Raw genomic sequence first — 26,445 nt, 5'->3', positions numbered from 1 at the left:
GTAGATTTTATTTCAAAGAATCACAGTTAAGTGCCACTGATTTGCAGCTTGGAATTCAATTCCTTCTTATGAAAATCTAGTTATAACTTACTAAAACTCAAAATGCTTTTGGGGGGGGTATGGAGGATGAATGACTTTCAGAATAGCCTGAGAGTCGTGAATAAAGAAAAACATTGCTGTGTTTATTTAGAGAGTATTACCCCTTGGAGCCCGCGTTTGCACTAATGCATTTTACATTAGCGTGCCGCATCAGGAAATCCTGACTTTTTGGTGCCAAGGGGGTAATTAATATCAGTTCATGTTTTCAAAATGGTTGTGTTTATGTGGGAATGAGGACTGAGCACTAACATGTTGAGCTTGAAGTATGAAAGCTTGCTGTGAAGTGCGATCTTGGGAAAGAATGGAATACTGAAATTAATGAACAGGAAACAGGATTTCTATGGATAGAATAATATTAGTACTGAAAAGAGAGCCACAGCCACACTTCCTTGCTCTTAATTTACTAAGCATTAACAGAAATAATTCTATAATATAGTCATATTGATAGAAGATAAAATCCTTGATAGCTATAAACAGTATTTTGATCCACTGATATCAGGAGTGCTGAAAGTTAAAAAGTTTGATGATGTTTATGAAATAGTATACGAAAAATAATCTTTATTCCAAAATGTCCTTCCATAGCTAATAAAGCCACACCTCCTGTTTATAGAAAATTCTTTATATTTGACCTACACTGAATAATAAGAGCCACAATAGGTATAAAATAAAAATGTTTTTAGTATATCTTTTTTCCCCCAAAAGAAGTTGGAAGGAAAACTAGAATTAAAGTACATACTTCATACCGTGACAGTCAGAAATCTAAGGAAACAGCAAGAAAGCATTAGAGAAGAGTCCAAAGAACAAATTAAATCAGAAGTCAAAACAAATTTAAAAACCTACAAGATTTTATGAAGCCCTACCTAACAGAATTCTCAAAATAAGTACTTAGAAATCACGCTATTTATAAAATTTATGACACAGATGCCAAAGAGATGATAAATACTAAATTAACTAAATCTATTGTTACTAAAAATAGCACTTGAGTCATTCAAATGATGGAAAGCAGAGGATGATCTTAAAGGAAGTATAAAGAATTTTGTCCTACTTTATTAGTCAAGAATATGAACTGAACAATTATGAAGTACACTACACACACAATACACTAAACTGTCATTCCTACAAACTATGACTCTGTACAGAATATGTGCCAGGGTAGTCATGAACTGGCCCTCCACCACGTGATCCTACATTAAAGTACAGGTTTTGCTGCTGTAACAAAGAGCTTAGTAAGACAGATGTGTTATTTTTCTCACATGTCAAAGTCCAAGCTGACAGACAGTAGAGGAGTAAGCTTCAAGAGGCCATTTGAGGGACTTCTGATTCCACCCAGTTGCACTGCCATTCTCCAGAATATTTTTCCAACCTATAAGGCCAAAGCTCCCCACTGACATGTCATGTTCCAGCCCTTGGGAAACGGAAAAGAGAAAATGGAGCACACTTTTAAGGATGTGATCTAGAAGCTGCACACATCACTTCAGCTCGCGTTCCACTGACTGAACTTTAAGTCGTATGACCACACCTAGTTGCAAAGGAGGCTGTTAAGTTTAGTCACTAGGTAGGCAGCCATGTGCCCACCCAAAACTTGGGGAGTATGTTTAAAAGAGAGCAGAATATTGGGGAATAATCAGTATTCCCTAACAGAAGCCACAAATGATGAAAACCTCTCAGAATATTCAGGATTATTCACCTATTTTAACATTAAATAATTATTTTTAATGCACTGTTTCATGAAAGACCTCTCAGTATATTATGACAATTAAAGATTATAGCCTTATTTTTATAAGATTACAGATTGAAGATATATATAAGATAAAGACAATAGATTCATATAAATCTATAAAAATTTATAAATGCATCACTAACACATCTAAGTTCTTCAACTATGGACCTCTATCAGGAAAAAGATAAATATATACATACTTTTATCCACATATATACAAGTATATAACACACACAGCATATATATATATAATATGTATGCATGTGTATGTACGTACACATATATGCGTGTTTGTGTAAAATATCTCCCTTTCATTCTCAAAAGTTTCCCAGATTGTCCAATAAATTACACAATCATCCTATTATAGGCCTTTTAACGAAAATTGTATTGTCTATTTCTGAGACTTGCAGTTTTAAACCATAAAAAAGGTTTTGTATTGATTTGTTAATTTTTTTGTAGTTATCAAATTGAGATACTTTTGGGCAGCAATGAAGATAATTAATCAGTAGTGTACAAAAATTAAAAAGCTTGAAAACTTCACCAAGCACAATTTTCCAATAGGTTCTAGTCATTCTATATAAAAACACATTTCTATAATTTTCTTATTATTAAGAAGCCAGTCATTGTTTACACTCTTGTAGTTAATTCTTATCCAATAAAAAACACCTTGATAGTGGGAAAAAACCCTCTCGACTTTATGCCAGTTAAATGAAGTTAGACTTAAATGAAACTAGTCTTTGAAATGGCATAAATCAAACATGCCTTAACAATAATTAATGTTTTAAATAAACAGAATAAGGTGACATCTCAAATCAGTTGGTTTATTCAATAAAGGATGTTGAAACAACTAGTTATTCATAGAGGAAAAAAGTTGATGCTCTAAATCATACCATGTACAATAAATTTTAGAAAACTGGAAGTATGGGGAATATAGTTTTAAATTTAGAGTTAGGGAGGTTGCAAGAAGCTATGAAATTGACTACATGAAATCTTAAAACTTTAATACAGTGAAAGACATCATAACCAAAGTTAAAAAATAATGAACAGGGGCTGGCCCCGTGGCCGAGCGGTTAAGTTCGCCCGCTCTGCTGCAGGCGGCCCAGTGTTTCGTTGGTTCGAATCCTGGGTGCATAAATGGCACTGCTCATCAAACCACGCTGAGGCAGCATCCCACATACCACAACTAGAAGGACCCACAACAAAGAATATACAACTATGTACCGGAGGGGCTTTGGGGAGAAAAAGGAAAAAATAAAATCTTAAAAAAAAATAATGAACAGACTGAAGAGATGTGCAATATATAGAAGAGACAAAGGATTAATATGTGCAAAGAGAGAACCATATATAATTATATATTTGTGTATATGTATTTATATTATTTCCTCTCTCTCTTATACAACAAACAATAGAAAAATGGACAAGGGACACTAAAAGGCATTTCAAAGTGTCATTAAGCATTTGAAAAGATGCTCAAACTTACAAATAAATCAAATGTAATTCAAATTAAAATCTGATAGCATTTTTCTAAAGCCTACTAGAATTGCAAAAATTAACAAAGCTAATAATCTGGTGTTGGCAATATATCTTTTAGGGGAATACTTTCTAAAATACACACAGCCTTACAGCTAACATATCAGAAATTTACTGTGTAAAAATAGCCCAACAAGCATAGAAAAACAAACAAAAAAACCTTGCCAGATAGTTTATGAAAACTTTGTATTTGCAATAGCAAAAACTTAGGAACAATACAAGAAGAGGGAACATTCAAGATATTTCTAACCAAAAAAAAAAAAAAAAAGGAAGTTACAAAACAGTATGGCTAGGGTAATTCCATTTTTGTTAAAAAGACAAAACAATAATATATGTTGGCTTATGTGTGTAAACTCAAATTGGAAGAAATATATCAAACCTTTAATAAGTGTTACCTTTAAGAGAAGAAATTATGGAGAATGCTCACATTCTATATAATCTATTTCTGTTAATGTGTTAATTATTTAACATGAATGACTTTTTAAAATGAAAGAAAAGGCAGTGATTTATTCATAGAAATTCTGAGATGGTTTCTAATTCACTGTTGACACTGAAAATACAAAATTTTAGGAGCAGAAAGAGCCCTTAAGTATCAAAGTATTTTTTAAAAGAGTACTTATCTTTTAGAGATACTTACTGAAATAATTAAATGACATTGTGTTTGCTTCAATTTGTGGGTTGGTGTACAGACAACACACAATTGGCCACGAGCTGCCAAGTAGATAAGTTGGGTTACTGGTACATGGGGCTTATTATACCATTCTCTCCACTTTGGTGTTTATGTTTGCAAATTCCAGGGAAAAATTAAAAACAAAACCCAAAACAATGTGTCACCACAACTCTACAGAATATTACTAACATATTTTCAAACAACTAAACTAGCACAGTTAAATAATTTAAATGTTGATAAAAAAATCACCTTGCTCTTTTCTTAGTAACATTTTGCTTCTGGAATTTTACCAGATGGTATGATATTTCTTCATTATAATACACTTTGATAAAATAAAAATTTCAGTTTTAGAATATCTAGTCAATATGAGAATGTAAAATTTGGTAGAAAGGTACCAGTAAAGTTACTTTTCTTACTAGGTATCAAAGGAGTAAGGCAGTTTTTGTCACCACCAATTAAAAACTTTTACGAAACAGGACTGTTATAAAACAATTAAACCTTGCAAATGCACTAGTCTCCAGGAAGAAAGTCCTGGAGGAAATTCTGCTTATTAAAATTGCAATTTTAGTTTCCATTAAAAGGAGAATAAGACAACAGAAGATGGGTTGGCAAGACAAATTATTTCTTAATGTCAGTTGAGCTTATTTCAAATGAGATAACGTATCTACACCAGGTTGAGTTCAGTACAATTTTGTCTCCTCAACTCATTTATCTAATTCAGTCATCTTGATTATAGCCTCATGGACTTCATTTTCAGAGAAAGAATTCTGTAACAAACAGCCCACACAACATGCTGATTACTGAACAGTTAATTCTAATTAACTTGGGCATAGCAAGAGAATTTTGATAAAGTCCTAGAATACAAATATACTCTGCTTATACTGGACTAACTTATATAAAAAACCCACAGCATAGTCTCCAGACAAAACAAGAGAGTCAAAGAGATCTAATTTAAAGAAACAAATGAGAAAATTAAAATCACAAATAATTTATTCTTCCGTTAGAGTTGATACAGTTTTAAATAGCAACAAAGTACACAGTGGTAGAAAATTGGCACAGAACCTATAAGCATTTCAATCAAAGTAAGGCTGTCCATGCTTTAGCTGTTCAAACTTGATGTCCATTTTCTACTGACCATCTTGAAAAAAACCTATTCTGACCTTAAAACACACACACTCACTCTCATACACACACGGAGACACACTGAAATTCCTCCTTTTGATTACAGTATGTTGAGAATGGTACATTTTGGTTATTCAAATTTATGGCACCCCTTCTGTTTTGTTTCCAGTTAGAAGTGAGAAAAGCCAATTCAATTACAAAGAATATGTCTTATTCCCTAGGCATAGGCAACTGTGATGAAAATAGCAACTTACCTTTGGGCTAGATGTTTTCAGACGATGCTTAAATAATTGTGGTTATAAACTTCTCAATGCATGATTTCCTGCCCAATGCAATATCCCTGAATTTAGCTAAAATAATCAGGCACAGGACAGTCTCAAATATGATTAAATATGCCATGCTAATAAACAAAGTGATCTAGAATGTAACCTCTATGTTTTTAATAAGATCAGAATAAACCTCATCAATAAGCATTTTCCTAAACATCTCTTTGCATTACATTAACCAACACAAAAAAGGGAAAAAAGTATTCCTTTATAAATGGCATTATTTCCAGTTAAGATAGTTGAAATAAAGGTTTGTAAAGTGTCCTGAACTATTCTATTATATAAATCAATTATCGTTCTAATGTTAAAAAATAAAATTACTGGATCAATGTTGACTTTTCTTTGATATCATTTATAAAATGCTGTGATATTACTAAGTTCCTTGACTACTCAAACAAAGTAAAATTAACACTTCCATTTTCAGTTATTGCTATTTTAGGAGAGGATTACCACTTCATTTACATGAAACTATTACCAAGATTCTTCAGATCCAACACAAAGTAATTCTTATTGCCATCACATTTTAAAACTGTATTATAAATGATCTTTATAAAAAGGTTTTAGTTCACAAAACTGGAAAGCTTTTAAAAAACATCTTTTTACTCAAAATTGTATCACAGTGCCCTTGATTATCTAACAGATAAAGGGATCCGAATTTCCTCTGAAGAACCTAGCAGTGGACATATGGTGTGCTTTGTCTTTTCCCTCACCTTTGTCGTTACAGTACACCATTTTGAGACCAACACAATCAAGCATCCACCGTGCTCCATTCCACATGAACAGAGGATTTCTGATTCTGTCCAGAGCGTAGTGTACCGCCTTGCATATTCACATGAAATAAACATAATATACAAAATATTGCTGCTGTAAAAAGTGTACATTTCCCTCTTCCCCTTACAAAAGAATCTATGGAAAAGTATTAAATTCCCTTAACCTTCATAAACATACAAAGCTGTTCACACCTTTCAGTCTGTAACAGTCCATTTGAAACACAGTTCCGAAATCATTGCAAATTGGTTATGTCATTGTATTTTCTGTCCAATGTTGCCATCTAGAGTAGAAATGTGAAATTAAGAGTATTTTTGAGCTACTAAAGCCTTTTACAACTAAGCCACAAAGGCTGCTTACTGATGAAACAGCCACTTAGCCACTAGGTTTTTTCCAAAAACTAGATGGAATGGAAGGATCTCTTCACAGGGAGGGGTCCACAGTGCTGAGGTGACAATATGGCTGCTAATAGATACTGGCTATTGGAATGTAAGTACTTTTTCACTGCTGGTAATTTCCATACTGTCCCTAAAAGACAAATTAAAAAACATAATTAGATTAATAGTTTGACCATAATAGTCTGGCGCAACAAATTATAAATAAATCTTAAATTGTTACACTACAAAAGCAACTACATCTACAACAAACAAAAATTGTTATATATTTAAGTACACAGTATCTCTGTAATTTCTTCTGATATTATATTCAATTGCAAATGGATCTCAGAGTCTTTGAGCCTAAATAGCACCTGCCACATAGTGAAAATTTAAATGTTTGGTGAATTTTGTTGAACTAAGTTGAGTAAGAATGAGTGAGATGTTCTGGTTCATATATACTATGCCGCAGCATATATGAGGGTATAATAAATTATATGTTAGTGTAACAACTTTGTGACTGTTTAGATTATAATTATTATTAATTAACATCAAGGGCATTTGGGATAAGTGGCAAGAATGGAAAGATATCTGGGAGACAAAGGGAAAAGAACCTGCTATCCATACTAAATAATCTGGGCCTTTCCCTAATGTCAATGAAGTGTCAGCAGAGGTATTCAAACAGACAGCTGGTACATAAAATCAAGCGAAGGTTGTTTTGTTTTTGCTGCTTTTAATTAGGGAGACCTGAAGGCCTATAGTCTGTCAAGACGAGAGAGAAAAAGAGAGAAGGATTTAAAAGAGGTGATGAATGAAGCAGCAAAATTCTACAAGGCAGGTAAATAATGTCCAGTATACAACTGTTAAGGTTAGCTTTTGGAGAAGAGAAAGAACATTTTTTCCTGTAAAACAGGAGAATAAAAATAGAAGAAAAGAGAGATATATTAGAAAACACCTATTTCCACAAAAATTTCTTAAATGTGTTTAAAATAGATACTTATAAAAGCACCTATTTCCCAAAAACAGTACTCACTAGAAGCAAATAATCAGCTAATTATTTCCTTTGGCTAAATTTCCCCTTCCCAAGTCACATTATTTTATATCAAGAAAGTATTCTAGAGTTGAAATACTTCTGTACCATAAAAAATAGTACACTAAAAGTTTAGATTTCCATAAAAGTAGATACACTTGAAAATCTGTTGAATGTCGCTATATATCTAATGGAACAATTCACTATAAATAGAATTAAGGTATTTAAAAATTATTAATGCACTTCACAGAGTTATATTCAGTAAAATTTAAAGTCAATGCTCATGTTGAAATATTTATGAGTAGAATATCAAATCTAGGATTTGCTTTAAAATATTCTGAAAAGAAAAAGTAGCACTGGGAGTTACATAAAACAACATTGGCAAAATGTTGATAACTGCTGAAGTTGGTTGAGGGGTACACAGGAATTCATGATACTCCTCTTTTTGGTATTTGCTTAAAGATTCCTATAATACAAAGCTTAAATTTTTAGATATAAAAATAAATGCTTAGCATACACGAACTTACTATGCAATTGTTAGATTACCTAAATACTAAACCTGAGTTTAAGTCCCAACTCTATTGTTAACTTTGTATTTTAGTCTAAAAAAAGCTCCTGAGACTCAGTTTCTCCACCTATAAGGTGGGACTGTAACATCTCCATCTCTGGATCTCAATTTTCTTTCCACTCATGGCTATGTTAATTCCTACCTCATTTGTTTGTCAGGACACTTAAATAAGAGAGGACATGAGAAAGGGCTTTTTAAAATTACAAAGAATCATAAATAAGCAACTCCTGATGCTGGAGGGAAATGTTCCCCTAGTGAATGTGTGTAATGAGATATTAATGATGAAAGTGAGTTGCACATATTACAAATGATGTGAAAGCAGAAGAGAGGTTAAGAACCGCTGTGTTATATAAATATAAGCTATGATTTATCCACCATATTATGAATTACTTGAGGATAAGGACTAGGTCTTATTCATACCTTATGCCCAAGTACTGAAGAGTGCCTGACACATAAGACTTCTTCAATAAAGTATGCCAAATGTTATATTCAAGCAATTATAAACATTTATTGAGCAAATATTATATGCTCATCACAATAAATATGAAAAACATGGAAGGTAATACTTGCAAATAAATAAAGTATAATTATAGAACAGAAGTTGTACAAGAAATCAGAAAGGAATAGGTTAACACAGCTAAAATATTTCAGAGAATTTGAGAGCCTTAAGAAAATAGTAAAATTTGAACAGCAGCAGAGAAAAGAAAAAGGGGCAATTCAAATAGAAGGAATAACTAATGCAAAGGCATGGTGAAAAATAGGTATAGACAGGCCCGCCTGGTGGTGCAGTGGTTAAGTTCACACGTTCCGCTTCAGTAGCCTAGGGTTCCTGGTTCAGATCCTGGGTGCAGACCTATGCACAAGCCATGCTGTGGCAGATGTCCCACACATAAAGTAGAGCAAGATGGGCACAGATGTTAGCTCAGGGCCAGTCTTCCTCAGCCAAAAGGGGAGGACTGGCAGCAGGTGTTAGCTCTGGGCTAATCTTCCTCCAAAAAAAAAATGGTATAGAATGCTTAGAGAAGTAAAGAATACACAGTAATGAGAAGTAGAAGCTATTAATTTTTTGGTAACACAGCTTAAAGTAATGAAAATAAGAAATCTGGCTACTATTAACAAAAGCTAACACTTAATATATCTCAATAACTAAGACCTTACCATGTGTCAGGCACTATAATAAGTATTTTGTGTCCATCTATAACATATACAGTAAATACTATATAGATGAAGAAACTGAGGCACTGACAATTTAACCTACTTGATCACATTGCTAGGACCAAATCAAATCATGAGCAAGCCCAAAAAAGTACACTGAATATTTGCTACCATTAGCAAATTCCAGGGCTAAAAGTATGAGTTTTGGAGCCAGAAACCAATTTCTAGTATTAACTCCACCACTTAACAGCTTCTCTTCCTTGCACAAGTTACCTGAATCCTCCCTTTCTCGATTTTCTCATCTGACAAGTGAGGGTAATTATAATCCCCGCTTCAAAAAGTTACTCAAGAAGAAAAACATGAAAATACTCTGCCAACTACTCCACACTCACTGATGTTACTGGAGGCAGCATGGGACAGTGAAGGCTCGAGTCATTGGAGGCTCCAGTCACTCAGGATTTACCATCCAGCTCCACTGCTCACTCCTGTGCTCTGTCATCTTGGGTAAATCATTCCAACTCTATCAGCCTCAGCTTCTCTCTCTGCTTCTTTGATTTTTTTTTTTCTAATTACAAAATTCCTCAGACTAGAATGTAAAGAATGAAAGGGAAAGGAAGCAAGAAGACAGTGTGGGATGAAGCTAGAAGATGTTAACAGTCTAAACTAAGACAAGGCAGTAGTTAAAGAGAAGTGGATGGATTCACGAATGTTTTAGGAAAGAGGATTAACAAGATTTTGTCATTTATTGGATGAAGAGAGAGAGAGAGAGAGAGAGGAAGACTTAAATATCAAATACAGCACCTGGCATTTTAGCTTGGTAATAATACACTGCTCTTTGATAGAAAATACAGAAAGTAGAAATGAGTTTGGGCGGAAAAATTATGAATTTGTTTTGGTTATGTTGAAATGAGTTTGGGCGGAAAAATTATGAATTTGTTTTGGTTATGTTGAATTGATATATTTATGATACATCTAAGTGGAGATATCCAGTAGGCATCTGATTTTCAGAAGAGAGAGTCGGACTAGAAATAGAGATTTGGGAGGCAACAGCATGGTGCAGTGAAACCATGAGAGTAAATGAGATTGTCTAAGAGTGTACTGATGGAGAAGAGAGTCCTTAGGCTACAAAATTGAGCAATACCAACCACCTTTAAATTTCCTCCTGTCATTCACTTATATAAAAGTCTTACAATTCTGTCTCAATACTTTTTAGCAGTTGGTTTCTCTCTTTATTCTTATGATCACCATTAGAGTCTAGAAGTACAGGTCTTATTTATTCACTTATACTTTATTTATTCACCAACATTTACTGACTACTTGATATGTTCTACTAGGTGATGGAGACTCAACAGTGATAAAAACAGACATGGTGATATCTTTAAGAAGTGACATTCTAAGGGGGAAGAGTATGACAATAAACAGTAACTACACAATCTGTCATACAGAGAGATAAATGCTATGCTGAAAAATAAAAGCATCTATACATACTTAATGAACCTTCTCACTAAGATCAGGAACAAGGCAAGGATGACCCCCCTCACTAATCCTTTTCAACAATATACTGGAATTCCTAGCTTATGCAATAAGAAAAGGAAATAAAGGTACACAGATTGGGAAGGAAGAAACAGAACTATCTTTGTTCACAGATGACATGATGGTCTAGGTAGAAAATCCCAAAGAATCAACACACAAAAAAAACTTCTGAAACTAATAAGCAAGGTTGCAGGGTACAAAGTTAACATACAAAAGTCAAACACTTTCTTATATACCAGCAATGAACAAGTAGAATTTGAAATTAAAAACACAACACCATTTACATTAGCATGCCCAAAAATGAAATACTTAGGTATAAATCTAACAAAATATGTTTAAGATCTATATGAGAAAAACTAAAAAACTGATGAAATAAATCAAAAAAGAACTAAATAGAGAGAAGTTCCATGTTCATGGATAGGAAAATCAACATTGTTAAGATGTCAGTTTCCTAACTTGATCTATTGATTCAATGCAATCACATTCAAAATCCCAACAAGCTATTTTGTGGATATTGACAAAATGATTCCCAAGTTCATATCGAGAGGCAGAAGACCCAAAATAGTCACACAATATTCAAGGAGAAGAACAGTCAGAGGACTGACATTATCTGACTTCAAGATTTACTATATAGCTACAGCAATCAAGACAGTGTGATACTGGTGAAAGAATAGACAAATAAATCAATGGCACAGAAGGGATAGCCCAGAAATAGACACCTGTTAATACAGTCAACTAATGTTTGACAAAGGAGCAAAGGAATTACAATAAAGCAAAGACAGTCATTTCAACAAATGGTGCTAGAACAATTAGACAACCACATGCAAGAAAATCAATCTAGACACAGATGTTACACCCTTAAAAATGAACACAAAATGTAAAATACAAAACTATAAAACTCATAGAAGATAACTTGGGGGAAACCTAGATCACCTTGTATCTAGTAATGACTTTTTAAACACAACACCAAAGCATGATCCATGAAAGAAATCACTGATAAGATAGACTTCAATATTTGCAAAAGACACACCTGATAAGGACTATTATCCAAAATCTACAAAGAACTTTTAGAATTCAACAATAAGAAAACAAACACCACAGTGAAAAAATGGGCCAAAGACCTGAACAGACACTTCACCAAAGAAGATATAAAGATATCAGATAAGCACATGAAAAGATGTCCACATCATATATCATTAAGGAAACAACAAATAGACACCACTACACACACATTAGAATGGCTAAATCCTAAACACTGACATCAAATGCTGACAAGAATGTGGAGTGACAAGAAATCTCATTTGCTGCTGGTTGAGAATGCAAAATGGTACAGCCACTATGGAAGATAGTTTGGCAGTTTCTCACAAAACTAAACATATCTTACCATACAATCCAGTAATCATGGTTCACGGTATTTATCCAAATGAGTTGAAAATTTATGCCCACGTAAAACCTGCACATGGAAGTTTACAGCAGCTTTATTCATAATAGCCAAAGCTTGAAAGCAACCAAGATAAGCCTTTCAATAAATGAATATATAAACAAACTGTGGTACATCCAGATAACTGAGGATTACTCAGAACTAAAAAGAAATATGTTGTCAAGCCATAAAAAGACTTTAAATGAATGTTTTTAACTAAAAAGCCAATCTGAAAAGGCAATATACTACATGATTCCAAGTATATGATATTCCAGAAAAGGCAAAAATATGGAGACAGTAAAAAGATTGGTGGTTGCCAGGGGTTAGGGAAGAGAAAGAGATGAACAGAGGGAGCACAAAGAATTTTTAGGACAATGAAACTATTCTATATGATATTGTAACAGTGGATAGATGTCATTATACATTTGTAAAAACCCACAGAATGTATCAATACCAAGAGTAAACCCTAATGCAAACCATGGACTTGGGGTCATAATGATCTGTCAATGTACATTCATTGATTCTAACGAATGTACCACTCTGGTGTGGGATGTTGGTAGCAGGGGAGACTGTGCATGTGTTGGGGTAGAAGGCAAATGGGAACTCTCAGTGCTTTCTGCTTAATTTTGCTGTGAACCTAAAACTGCTCAAAAACATAAAGTCTATTAAAAAAAAATTAAAGCATGCTTCCAGTTGACAGATCTACCCTCCAGTCTAAAACAACCAAAAGCTACACAAAACATATGAAGTAACAGTACTCAGGACACAGGACAGAAGGCAACTAAGGACAGTGATCTGTGAGAAATGGGAAACAAATAGGTGAGCCCTCTGATTATCCTATCTTACTGCATTGAGAGTTTCTATGCTACAGTGAGTGAAGGGGAACTGAGGTTGAGTCTGAGTTAAGAAGATAAAGCTTTGACTCTGGAGAGAAAAAGGAGCTAGAGTTCACAGAACAGAGTACCAGAGAATGAAGAACTGCATAGAGAACTGTGAAGATCTGCAGAGAACTCCTCTTGAGTATTCAGCATAGTGCTGATATGCAAATTAATGCAAGGAAAATACCCAAATCTGAGGAAAGAAACACCCAAAAGGATGAGAGGAAACAATATCTGGCACTTACAAAAGAACAGACATAGTATTTATTACCACTAGCCAGAGTGAAAAACCTCATAATTCAATGACATACTTGAAAGGGTCTGACTTTAGTAGTGGGAATAATTAGCCCAGGACTAAACACTGTTCTGGTCCTGCCTAACAAATCTTAAAAGCAATCTCTGTAAGATCAAGCTGTTTCTAAATTACTTAAACTGCATCCCCCCAAAAAACTCAAGAATATTTCTAGGAATACAAATATATCCGTCACCTTACAAAATAAAAGGAATATTCACAATGTCTGGCATCCAATCAAAGACTATCGCGCCTACAAAGGATGAGGAAAATATGACCCATAACGAGGACAAAACAAATCAAAATTGACCCAGATGATAAAATTAACAAAAAGAAATATTTAAAAAGTTATCATCCTTGTATTCCACATATTCAAAAATTTAGGCAGAGACAAAGAAGATATAAAAAAGACCCAAATAAAACTACTAGAGATGAAAAATACAATGTCTGTGATGAAAAATACCTGGGAATGGATTAAAAAGCAGATTAGACAATGAACAAGGAAAGATTAGTGAACTTCAAGACATAGCAGCAGAAACTACCCAGAATAAAACAGAAAAGAAGAATTAAAAGAAATGAACAGAGGCTCAGTAAACTATGGCACAACTTTAAGCAGCCAAATATACATGTAACTGGAGTCTGGAGAGGAGAGAAAGGAGTAAAAATAGAAAAAATATTTGGTCAGAATTTTTCCAGACTTGATGAAAACCATAAAGCCACAAATCCAAGAAGCTATACAAACCCCAAGCAGCATAAGAAAAATGAAGACATCTACACCAAGGCAAGCCCTGATCAAATCGCTGAATACAATTTGAGCAAGGGAAATTTTTTCTCCACCCAAATAATCTGATAGAGGGAAAATCTTTAAAGCAGCCGGAGAAAAAAGATACACTAAGTACTAGAGAAGAAAGACATTAACAACAGATATCTCCTTGGAAATAATGTAGGCAAGAAAACAGTGAAGCCACATCTTTACAGTGCTGACAAAAACCTGTCAATCTAGAATTCTATACCCAGAGAAAATACCTTTCAAAAATGAAAGAAAAATAAACATTTTTTTGGACATACAGAAGCTGACACAATTTATCACCAGAAGAGCTGGATTACAAATGTTAAAGGAAGTCCTTCAGGCAAAAGAAAATGATACCAGATGGAAATATGAATCTACACATATGAATGAAGAGCACCAGAAATAGTAACTACAAGAGTAAATATATGTTTCTTTCTTATTATTTAAAATATCTTTAAAGGATAATTGATTTTTTAAACATAATAAATCCCATATGTTATGGGATTCATAACACACATAGAAATAAAATTTATAACTTTAACAAAAGGTCAAGAAGAAACAAAAGCAGACTTGTAAGGTTGTTACACTATACACAAAGTAGTATACTATCACTTAATGGTCCTGACACACACTATAACATGAATGAACCTTGAAAACATTATGCTAAATGAAAAAAGCCAACCACAAAACACCACATACTGCATGATTCCATTTATCTTAAATGTCCAGAATAGGAAAATCCATAAAGACAGAAAGTAAACTAGCTGTTTCCAAAGGCTAGGTGTTTGAAGAGAAATGAATACTTAAAAAGAAAAAAATCCCATTGAGTGGCATACTTCAGAATCGTGAATTAAATAGTATGTGAATTATATCTCAATAAAGATGATTTTTAAAACTGGAAAAAATAATTCAAAATAAGACAGAAAAAGAGGAAAATGAGAACAAAGAACCAATGGGACAAACAGAAAAAAGATTATCAACATGAGAGACTTAACCATATCCATAATCACATTAAACATAACATTGAATGCCCCCATAAAATGCAGAGATTGTCAGATTGGAGAAAAAAGCAAGACATAACTATAAACTGCTTACACGAAATACAATTTAAACATAAAAAAACAAATATTTAAAAATAAAAGGACAGAGGGCCAGCCCAGTCGAGTAGTGGTTGGGTATGCGCACTCCGCTTAGGGGGCCCAGGGTTCACGGGTTCAGATCCCAGTCACAGACCTACACACCACTCATTAAGGCATGCTGTGGCAGCATCTCACATACAAAAACAGCACTAACCAAAAGTAAGCTGGTGGCTATATTAATATCAGGCAAACATATTTTAGAGCAAAGAATATTACCAAGGATAAAGAAGGATATCTCATAATGGTAAAGTAGTAAATTCATCAAGAAGACATAAAAATCCTAAAAACGTATGCACCTTCAAAAAGTAGTATTAAAATACAGAGAGCAAAAATAAATAGAACTGCAGGGAAAAATACACAAATGCATAATTATAGTCAGAGATTTAATATCCTTTTCTCAATAACTAGTAGAATAGAAATAAAATCAGGTAAGACATAGGAGACAACACTATCAACCAACTTGATCTAATTGACATTTAGACAACACCCTCATAGACCATATTCTGGGTCATAAAAAAAGTCTCAGTAAAAGTAGAAGAACTTAAGTCATACTAAGTATGTTCTACCATGATGATGAAATTAAATTAGAAATCAGCAACAAAATTATCTGGGAAATCTCCAAATATTTGAAAACTAATTTATACACTTCTAAATAACTCTTGGGTCAAAGAAGAAATCAAAAGCAAAAATCAGAAAGCATTTTGAACTGACTGAAAATAAAAACATGCCACAAAAATTTGTGGGGGGTGAGCCTGGTGGCACAATGGTTAAGTTCATGCGATCTGCTTCAGCGGCCCTGGGGTTCGCAGGTTTGGTTCCTGGGCATGGACCTGGCACTACTCATCAAGCCATGCTGTGATGGAATCCCACATAAAATAGAGGAAGATTGGCACAGATGTTAGCTCAGCGACAATCTTCCTCAAGCAAAAAGGGAAAGACTGGTAAGAGATGTTAGCTCAGGACCAGTCTTCCTCAAAAAAAAAAAAAGAGAGAAAAAAAAATTGTGGGGTGCAGCTTAAGAGTACGTAGAGGGAAATACATAACAGCAATAAACACATTAGGAAAAAAGGACAGTTCTTTAATTAATGGGACTTCAGCTCTTACCTTAAGAAATTGGGGAAAAAACAAATGAAACCCAAAATGAGTAGAAGAAAAGAATAAAGATCAGTGTAGAAATCAATGAAAGAGAAAAATAGAAAAAAAACAGGGCGGGGGAATTAATAAAACTAAAAGATGGCTTTCTGACATCAATAAAGCAGATAAAAACCTGTAACCAGATCAATCAAGAAAAAAAAAAGCAGGACACAAATTATCAATATCAAAAGTGAAAGTGATAATATCACTTATTCTAGAGATATTAAAAGGACTATAAAAAATCATTTAACAACACAGATGACAGAGACAAATCTCTTGAAAAATACAAATGTTTACTCAAAAAGAAATAAATAACTTGAATACTTCACATCTAATTGAGAAATTAAATCTGTAATTAAAAACCTTCCCACAAAGAAAAATCCAGGCCCAGATGGCTTTACTGGTGAATTGTACCAAACATTTAAGAAAGAATAATACCAATTTCACACAAATCCTTCCAGAAAATTGAAGAGAGATGAATTCTTCGCAACTCACTTTATGAAGTCAGTACTATTTTGATAACAAAATCAGACGAAGACATCAAAAGAAAACTAGAGTCCAATATCCCTTATGAAAATAGATGTAATAATTCTTAAAATTTTAGCTGATCAAATCCAATAATATATTAAAAGAAATAATATATCACGACCAAGTGAATTTTATCTAGGTATGCAAGACTGATTTAAAATTTGAAAATCAATGTGATTTAACATACTAACAAACTAACAAACTAAACAAACTAAACTAAAAAAGGAAAACAAGTTAAAAAAGGAAAACTATGACTCCTTCAACAGATAAGGAAAAAGCATCTGACAACATTCATTCCTGATAAAAATTCTCAGCAAACTTGGAATACAGGCAACAACTTCTACAAAAATCCTACAGAATCTTATGTAAGGCTGAAAGGCTAATGGCTTACCCCCTAAGATCAGGAACAAGACAAAAGATGCCCACTCTCACATATCCACTCTGACTATTTCTATTCAACATCATATTGGATGTTCTAGGGTGGGTAATAAAGCACTGCGGGGAGAGAACATTCAGATTGGAAAGGAAGAAGACTTTTAGTCACAGACAACATAATTTCTCTGTATAAGTTTTCATGGCATCTCTACAAAAAAGCTACTAGAATAGTAAGTGAGATTACTAATGTTAGTTTGGATAAAATATCAATATACAAAAATAAGTTGTATTTGATATAACTAGCCACTAACAACTGGAAATGGGAATCTAAAAAAAAAAATTTCAATAGTATCAGAAATATAAAATACTTAAGGATGAACGTGACAAAAGCTAACACTTATACCTGAAAACCACATAATACTAATGGAAAAAATGTCAGTTCTCCCCAAATTGATTACAGATTTAAGGCAGTTCCAATCAAAGTTTCAGTAGACTTTTTTCCTAGAAATTGACAAGTGGATTCTAAAATTCATATGGAAACACAAAGGACCTAAAATGCCAAAACAACTTTGTAAAAGAACAAAGTTGGAAGACTAACAATATCTGATTTCAAAACTTATTATAAAACTATTATAATAAAGACAGAGTTGTATTAGTGTAAAGATAGACAAATACATCAATGTAATAGCATAGAGTCCAAAAATAGACACATTTATGGACAACTGATTTTTCAGCAAAGGTTCAAAAACAATTCAGTAGAGAACGCATTTCTGCTTTTCAACACATGGTGCTGAGAAAATTAGCTATCCATTTGAAAGAAAAAAAACCCAGGCAAACTTCAATTCATACTGCATACTATACATACAAAAATTGACTCAAAATGGATCACAAACTTAAACATAAAGCTTTAAGACTTCTGGAAGAAAGCATAGGAGAACATCTTTGTGATCTTGAGTTAGGTCAAGATTTCTTATATACCATAAGCATAATCCATAAAAGAAAAAAACTGATCAATAAGACTTCGTCAAAATTTTAAAGTTCCTCTCTTCACAAGACACTGTTAGGAGAATGAAAAGACAAGCCAGACTTGATTTGCAAAACAATTTGCAAATCATGCATCTGATAAAGGACTTTATCTAGAATATATAAAGATCTCAATACTCAATAGTATGAAAATAAAGAACCGAATTTAAAAATGAGCAAAAGATGTGAACAGACATTTCAGAAAAGAAGACACATAGATGGAAAATAAGTACATGAGAAAATGGTCAACATCATTAGTCCTTAGGGACATGCATATTAAAACCACAATGAAATACCACTATACATGTATTAGAATAGGTAAAATAGGTAAGATTGACTATAGCAAATGTTGGTACGGATGGGGAGAACTGAAACTCTCAGACACTGCTGGTGGGAATGTAAAATGGTACAACCATGTTGGAAAACAGTTTGGCAGATTCTTAACAAGTTAAATATACACCTACCATACGATCCAGTCATTCCACTCCTAAGTATGTATGCCACAAAGAATGAAAGCCTATGTCTACACAGAGGCTTATACACGAAAATTCATAGCACTTCATCTGTAATAGCCCCAAAGCAGAAATCCAAACTTCTATCTATAGTTCAAACGATAAACAAGTTGTGGTACATCTATATAATGAAATACTTATTCAGCAATAAAGAGAAATTAATTATTGATACATACAACATGAATAAACATCAAAATTATGCTGAATGGAAGAAGCCAGATGAAAAAGAACATACTATCTGATTCAATTTATACAAAATTCTGGAAAACATAAACTAATCTACAGTGAAAGCAAGTCGATTAGTGGTTGCCTAGGGAAGGTGAGGGGAGGCATTTCAAAGGGGAACAGAGAAACTTTTGAAAATGATGGATATTTCATTATTTTGATTTAGATGATGACTTCACAGGTGTCATACACACGTCAAAATATACCAAATCTTACACATTTAATAAGTGAAGTTTACCGTATGTCAATTATACTTCAATAAAGCTGTCTAAACATACAAAGAAGGGTAGGGAAATACAGTGAGGCAGTGGAGGGTATTACTATTTTACAGAGTTGGATACTGAATGACTCCTTGATACGATATGGTGACATATCAAGCAGAGATCTGAAGAAAGTAAGGAAACAAAGCATTGCAGGTATTAGGGGAAAGAGTTTAAGGCGAAAAAGGAAGCAGCAAATACAAAAGTTCTGAGGTGGACACATGCTTCACAGGCATAAGGAACAGCAAATAGGCCAATGTGACTGGAGCAGAGTGAACAAGAGCAGTGAGTAGTCAAGACATAAAGATAGAGATGAGGTGGTGGGGTAGGAGGTAGGAACACAGTCACAGAGGGCCTTGTAGGCCATTACAAGGTCTGGCTTTTACTCTGAGTGAGACTGAAGTCACCACAGGGTTTTGAGCACAGGGGTGGCATAATCTGACCAATGTGTTTAAAAGATCACTCTGGGTCCTGTGAGGAACATACCCTGTAAAGGAGTCAGGAGGAAAGCAGGAAGACCAGGAAGGAGGATACTACAAAAGTCCAGAGGAGTAATAGTTGTGACTCTATCTTGGGTGAGAGCAGGAAGTCATAAAAAAATGGCTAGAAATGGATATATTTTGAAGGAAGAGGCGCTGAGATTTGCTGATTGACTAGACGTTTCATTTGCAAAAAAGAGGGGAATCAGGCTAGCCCAGCGGTATAGTGGTTAAGTTTGGTGCACTCCACTTCAGTTGGCCAAGGTTCATGGGTTCGGTTCCCAGCCACGGACCTACACCACTCTTCAGCCATGCTGTGGTGGTGACCCATGTACAAAATAGAGGAAGACTGGCACAGATGTTAGCTCAGTGTGAATCTTCCTTAAGTAAAAAGAGGAAGATTGGCAACAGATGTTGGCTCAGTGTGAATCTTCCTTAGCAAAAAAAAAAAAACAAGAGGGGAGTCAAGGATGACTCCAGGTTTTTAGCCTGAAGAATTGGAACAATCGAGCTGCTGTTTACTGAGATGGGAAAGACTGATGAAGGAACAGCAGTCCCCTAACAAGGCTTTCTCTCTCAATTTTCCCCCTTTTAATTCATCCTGCACACTGCTATAAGATTCATCTGCCTAAAGCACCACTATAATTATATTACTATTGGGTTTAAAACTCTGTTGGTTTTCCATTGCCCTAACCATCTTGAAGAAATGAACTACTTTCCTTAAAATGAAGAGACCAATAGGTGTTTGAGTTAGGGGATACAGACAAAGTGAAACAAGATAAATGTGAGGAGACTACTGACACTAGAGTAGCTAAAACATTCCCCTCCTCATAGCCTTTTCTAGTGCGGAAGGAGATGTGTCTGGCAATGACCCAAATCATGGGTTTTTATCTACAGTACAGTCCCAAATTCCTGAGAACTTTATAGGGTGGAATAATTATGATGATAAAAGAAGTATATTATATACCTATTATATATATCATATATCACACGATATCATATGTCATACATCATGTTTACCAAATACCAGCCAATGCAGGATACTTTAAATACATCATTTAAAATCCTTTAAAGGCTCCACACTGGTGTCAGAATCAAGTCCAAGTCCCCTAAGATAGCTTATAAGAGGCTTCTTAATCTACCCCAATTTCTCTCTCTAGTCTTGCCTCTTCTTCCCCATGCTTCTGGTTTACTGAAACACACATTTTCACACTTCTCCTTGGTGAATGCACTTCCTTCTGACTAGAATATCCTTCCCTCCTCTACATCTACCTGGCTAATACCTACTCATCCTTGGGCCCTGGCACATACAGAATATTGCCCAAGGAACATTTTCTCTATATCTGGGTTAGGAGCTTCCTTCCACAAAAATCTTGGCTTTTCTCATCCAAGTACTTCTCACACTATATTACATCATCTGCTTACTTGCCTAGACTTAAGTTCACGAAGCCTGAGTCCACGTCTATCTTATTTCCCAATATACTGCAATCTTAGGTACTTGGTATACAAAAGTTGCTCAAGAAACATTTACTTAATGAATAATGTTAAGTTTAAGGGATTTAGAAATATGTTGATTTAGAGAAAAAATCGTTAGTTTAGTCCACAACATACTGAAGTTGAGGGAAATGGCAAGACATGGAAAGAGAGATGTTCTGTACCACAGCTGGAAAAATGGGAGTGAAGTTCGGTTAAGAACTGTGGGATAAGGATACTGAAAATACAAGACAGGGTGAATACAGAGACTAAGAAAAATATTGAAGCAAGGATTGATATTTGCGTAAAAGAAAGATGAGAAACAAGTAAAAAAATAAATAAGAAATCACTGGAAACGTACAAGGAATAAAATAGGGCAGTAACATAGAAGCTAAAGAAGACCATTCAAGAAAGAAAACAGGAAAATGTGTCAAACACTAAAGTGAAGTCAAGGAAGATCAAGACAGACAATTGCTTCATGAGCCATGGTGACCATGTCTGTTTTACTCATCTAGGACCTAATACAGTGTCCAGCACACATAAAAAAATAAATATTTGTTGAATGAGGGAATAAAGGACCAGAATATCACTTTTTAAAAAGTTAACTTATGGATTAAAATGAGCCTAAATTGTCCTTATATACTCACTAGCCAAGACTTAGTTTACTTTTAAAATTTAGATAAAACCTATGCTTAATCCTTTGATGTCATTCTAATGTATTTTTTAATATTACTCTTTTTTTTAATATTACGTTTATCCTTACCTTTTTAGTTTAAGTCTCTTATTCTCTCATTTCATCACTTAAATAGGAAGTGTCAGTATGAACGGGTTGTTGGCTTGAGAGAGCACTCGTAAAAGAATTGCTCATGCCTCAAATTCTAATTAACAGAGCATATGAGTTGTGCCTCAAACCAGATCACCTACATTAGCCCTGGAACCTTAACTTACAAGAAAATACCCTAGTTTAGGTAGCTTAAGTGGTGAGCAGATCAGACTATCCTCATTAGAAACTCATATTAGATAAACCTGAAATTGATCTAAAGAAGCTGCCCACATAATAAATCATTTCCATTATAATTTAGAGTATGTATGAAAAGATTCACAAAACAATGACTGTGGCACAAATGATTATGGAAGGAGGCAACAAAGAAAGGTGGTAAATACTAATTTAAAGAGAAGGGCTATCATGGATATGAAGGGAAGTGTGGTGGATATGCTAAAGTGAAGATGAGAACTAATAGGAGCATTAACATAGATGGACTCCACATCTCAGGTCAACGCATACTCTTCAGCAAAAAACATGAGGAAGATAAAAGAAATGAGAGGCTTTAAAACAGGAAATGATGTCTGGAATAGCTAAGGGAAGTATGTCTGGGGGTAAAGACCAGAGAAAGAGAATGAGAAAAAGAATGAATACTGATGCCTAGACATGAGACGATTTACACATTATGGTATGATCAACTGTGCTACCATTCTATGAAAAAGACTTAAAGAAGTAAACACATTTTTGTTAACTCATGTACTATGATCGGGAGGAGGGAAAAACGAGGCTTCAAGTGAAAAAAAAAATGTTTAACCTAATCAAGAGTCAACAATCAATCAATCACAAAGTTGGACAAATAACTTACCTGGTCATATCCATAAGGCCTCTGCTGTGGTGGCTGTGGTGGTCCAGGCTGTGTTGGTCTATACCCTCCGTACTGCTGACCTTGTCCCTGTGGATAGTTAGGATACTGAGGACCTGGACCACCCTGTGAAGGACCTGTAAAATAATTAACACAAACAAAAGCCCAGATGAAAATATAGTAAGTCCCTAAAACTAAAGAAAGAGTTCAGAACTAGATACTATTATATTTTTATACCTAAACTAAAAAGGATAGTTTGGCCCTGATTTTCTGAAATGCTTTTTGAAATAAATTCCAAAGGTTATAATAAGAATGAAAATATTGCAAGGATACCATCAAGTACAAGATGCTTTGATTCAGTGTATTATTGTGCTATGTGTTAGCCATTAAAAATGTATACATCAAAACAAGTAAAAGAGACTCAGGAGTTGTAAATCAGCTTAGCTCTAAATTAAGAAATATCATCTATACCTCCATTAGAAAGTTAACCAGCACAAGAGGTAAAAGAACAGGCAAGAAGCAGATTCAAATTAAAATACTGAAGTAATTTCTGAATAAAGTCTGAGAATCAAGGATATTTTCAGCTGTATGACTCTACATTTACAGTTGCAATAACCAGAAAGAATCTTGAGGAGTGATTTTACATGTAAATTCTAGAGTTATGTTTGCAATCAACAAAAGAATGCTTTATGCTCTGTATTGACAAACTTACTATCACAATATTTTCAATCAGAAACTAAAGATTTGAAAAGCCACAGGTTGCATATGAAAAAACTTGATTCAAAAGTTACACTCTGTGTACCAATCACCTTTAGTATTTAACTCATAAAAATGAATGATTCCAAATTCCAGAGATGGCAAGAGACTAACTTGGCTTGCCAAAAAAATGTCTATTTCATAAACTCTACTACTGTCTATTACAAAGCATGCTTTATAAATCATAAGCTGAAAAGCTGTGATTCTTATAAATGTTTTCTATAACATTCAAAATCTGCCATAAAAAAACAGTGACTACAAAGAAAAGTGCCAAAAGAGAATAATAAATTTTCAAGCTTCAATAAATTCCATTGGTCTATTATTTTAATTATTATACGTTCAATTATTAAACCTTTAAATTTTACATCAGAATAAAGTCTGACAACTGAAACCTATGGATAAGCAAAATGGGAACTTCTTTAGAATTCTTGATGTCCAACAAAACAGTATTTAACCACTTAAACCAAAAATACTGAATTTCTTTTACTCTTGCTTCCCAGTGAAAATATTTCTCTTCAATGAGTTTACTTGATTTAGTCATATCATAATTGTTTTCATACAAATACAATAAAACCAGAAACTCTATTTATTCAAAGTACAAATATTCAATGGTCATGAAATGGAAAGGCCATTTGAGAAGAACAACAAAATCCCTTTGTAAGAGACAGGAAATCCATGGAGCATTTCTAAAGTCATATCCAGAATTAGAACCAGAACTTATCATTTGGGGGAAAATGCCTGACTCCCAATACCTGTTAGTGCCACTGAGTCAACTCTGACTCCTAGCAACCCTGCAAACCTGCATACAGCAGAGCAGAACCCTGTCCAGTGTTTTCGAGCCATCCTTTCACCTGCTGGAGCTATATCAGACAATGCTCTGCTGCTTTTCATAGGGTTTTCATGACCAATATTTTTGGAAATGGGTGGCGAGGTCCTTCTTCCTAGTCTTAGTCTGGAAGCTCCGCTGAAACCTGTCTACCCATGGGTGACCCTGCTGGTATTTGAAATATTGGCGGCACAGCAACACGCAGCCACCACAATAAGACAACTGACAGATGAGTGATGTGGTTTTTTGACCAGGAAATAAACTTGGGCCATGGCAGTGAGAGTGCCAAAGCTTAACCACTAGACAACCAGGGCTGGCCTTCCAACACCCGACTGAATTTCAATGCATATGTTAAAGCCACAAGAGAATTTCAGCCCGATCTTGTTTCTTAGATTTGCTATCACAGGTAGAGAAAGGTGCCCATAGTAACAGCAGAGCTTAAATCAATGAATAAAATAAGACGACATTACTGATTAAAAAAGAGACCATGTTAGCAAGAGATGAAGTCAGATTAATAAGCAGCTACTTCTCTATCAATAGAACTACATTTTCCTCTATCTAAAGTAGTTATAGTAGCCTGAAATATCAAGTCCTTATCATTACCCACTCCCTATCGAATAAAGTTATTTAAAGTTAGATACCCAGCTAGGAGATATTATAGTGAGTATATAGTAGGAAAATATGGCTATACTTCCCCCAAACTCTGTAAGATACACAACTGCAATAAATACACATCTATGGACGTGTATGTTGCTATTTAACTAGAGAATGACAAAAACATTTCTTTACGCATTCCAAATAGATCACATTTGTACTCTAAAAAATCAATGTTTTTTTTTTCATAGCAATGGTCATTAGTTTTAGAAACATATTCGCTAAGCGGCTTATGTAGATATGGTTAATAATCACCCAACTGATCAGTTTTCCAAGCACACACGAAGCTACCTGCTGGTGGTGAATGCCAAATAGGTTTAAGAAATCATTCTTCTTGTCTTTTAAATGACTATATACCTTACCTTTGGTCAATGAACCATCTCCAGTTTAGGTTTCTTTTTAAATAGATTAATAATTTATCTAACAACAGCATTTTAAATAAACACTGTAATGACAGACTGAGCTAAAATTTTGAATTTTCAAAAATGACAAATATCTGCCTCAATATTTCAAAACATTAATCATCTCATTTTTGGTGACAAACAGAAACTGCAGGAAGCTCTCACCATAGCCCTGCTGCTGTCCCGGATAGCCCTGCTGCCCTGGGTACTGCTGCTGCTGGGGTGGATAACCCTGCTGGGGAGGTGGTCCTTGGTAAGCATCTTGCTGCTGGCCATACTGTGAATTTCCTACAGGATAATTGGAGAAGAGGAAAGAAAAAAAACTGAGACATTTGCTTAACTAACTTTTTTCCTCTAAGATGCATAGCCAACAACACAAGAACAAAATGAAATGCCATATTGATTTTTAAAAGTTAACAAAACAAAGAAAAAACTCAAACCAAACAGAAGGATTTCGGCCAAACAAACTGCAGTTAAAGCCAATTTTGCAAGGTTGAACTGCAGCATTTCAGCGTCTCTGCCATACGAGCATTACATTTACTGGAACATCACAGTCATAAGATCATGACTATGCTAAATAAAATAAAAAAGACAAAATTAAAGACAGCTACAAGAGCACACACTAGCTACACAAGATCAGCAAGCTGTTTCCTAAAGGCACTATACTTATATGTAAAATTATACATATGTAAACACACACAAGAAAAAAAAATTGGATCGATGGATTTATGTTCAAATAGAAATTTCCACTGAGGAAAAA

General features: G+C 34.3%; 1 protein-coding gene across 6 annotated transcripts in view; it reads right to left on the bottom strand.

The window, feature by feature from the left end:
- Positions 1–4,991: 4,991 nt before the first annotated feature.
- The window catches only part of SS18 (SS18 subunit of BAF chromatin remodeling complex), an 86,064-nt gene continuing 64,610 nt past the window's right edge, over positions 4,992–26,445 (bottom strand). For 3 of the 6 annotated variants that reach the window (XM_044774513.2, XM_044774516.2, XM_070513284.1), the window contains 3 exons: positions 25,851–25,973; positions 23,052–23,185; positions 4,992–6,763 (listed from right to left, as the gene is read on the bottom strand). In XM_044774513.2, coding sequence (XP_044630448.1) covers positions 6,737–6,763; positions 23,052–23,185; positions 25,851–25,973 — 284 coding nt within the window. In that variant the 3' untranslated portion in view covers positions 4,992–6,736. Of the gene's footprint in view, positions 6,764–12,279; positions 12,349–23,051; positions 23,186–25,850; positions 25,974–26,445 lie in introns of those variants that run through there. The other 3 variants (XM_070513281.1, XM_070513283.1, XM_070513282.1) reach the window with 1 other exon arrangement.

This window comes from Equus asinus, chromosome 7 (genome assembly GCF_041296235.1).
Source record: "Equus asinus isolate D_3611 breed Donkey chromosome 7, EquAss-T2T_v2, whole genome shotgun sequence".
Taxonomy (NCBI): domain Eukaryota; kingdom Metazoa; phylum Chordata; class Mammalia; order Perissodactyla; family Equidae; genus Equus; species Equus asinus.
Note: the sequence above shows the minus strand (reverse complement) of the source record. Positions and strands in the feature narration are given on the sequence as shown.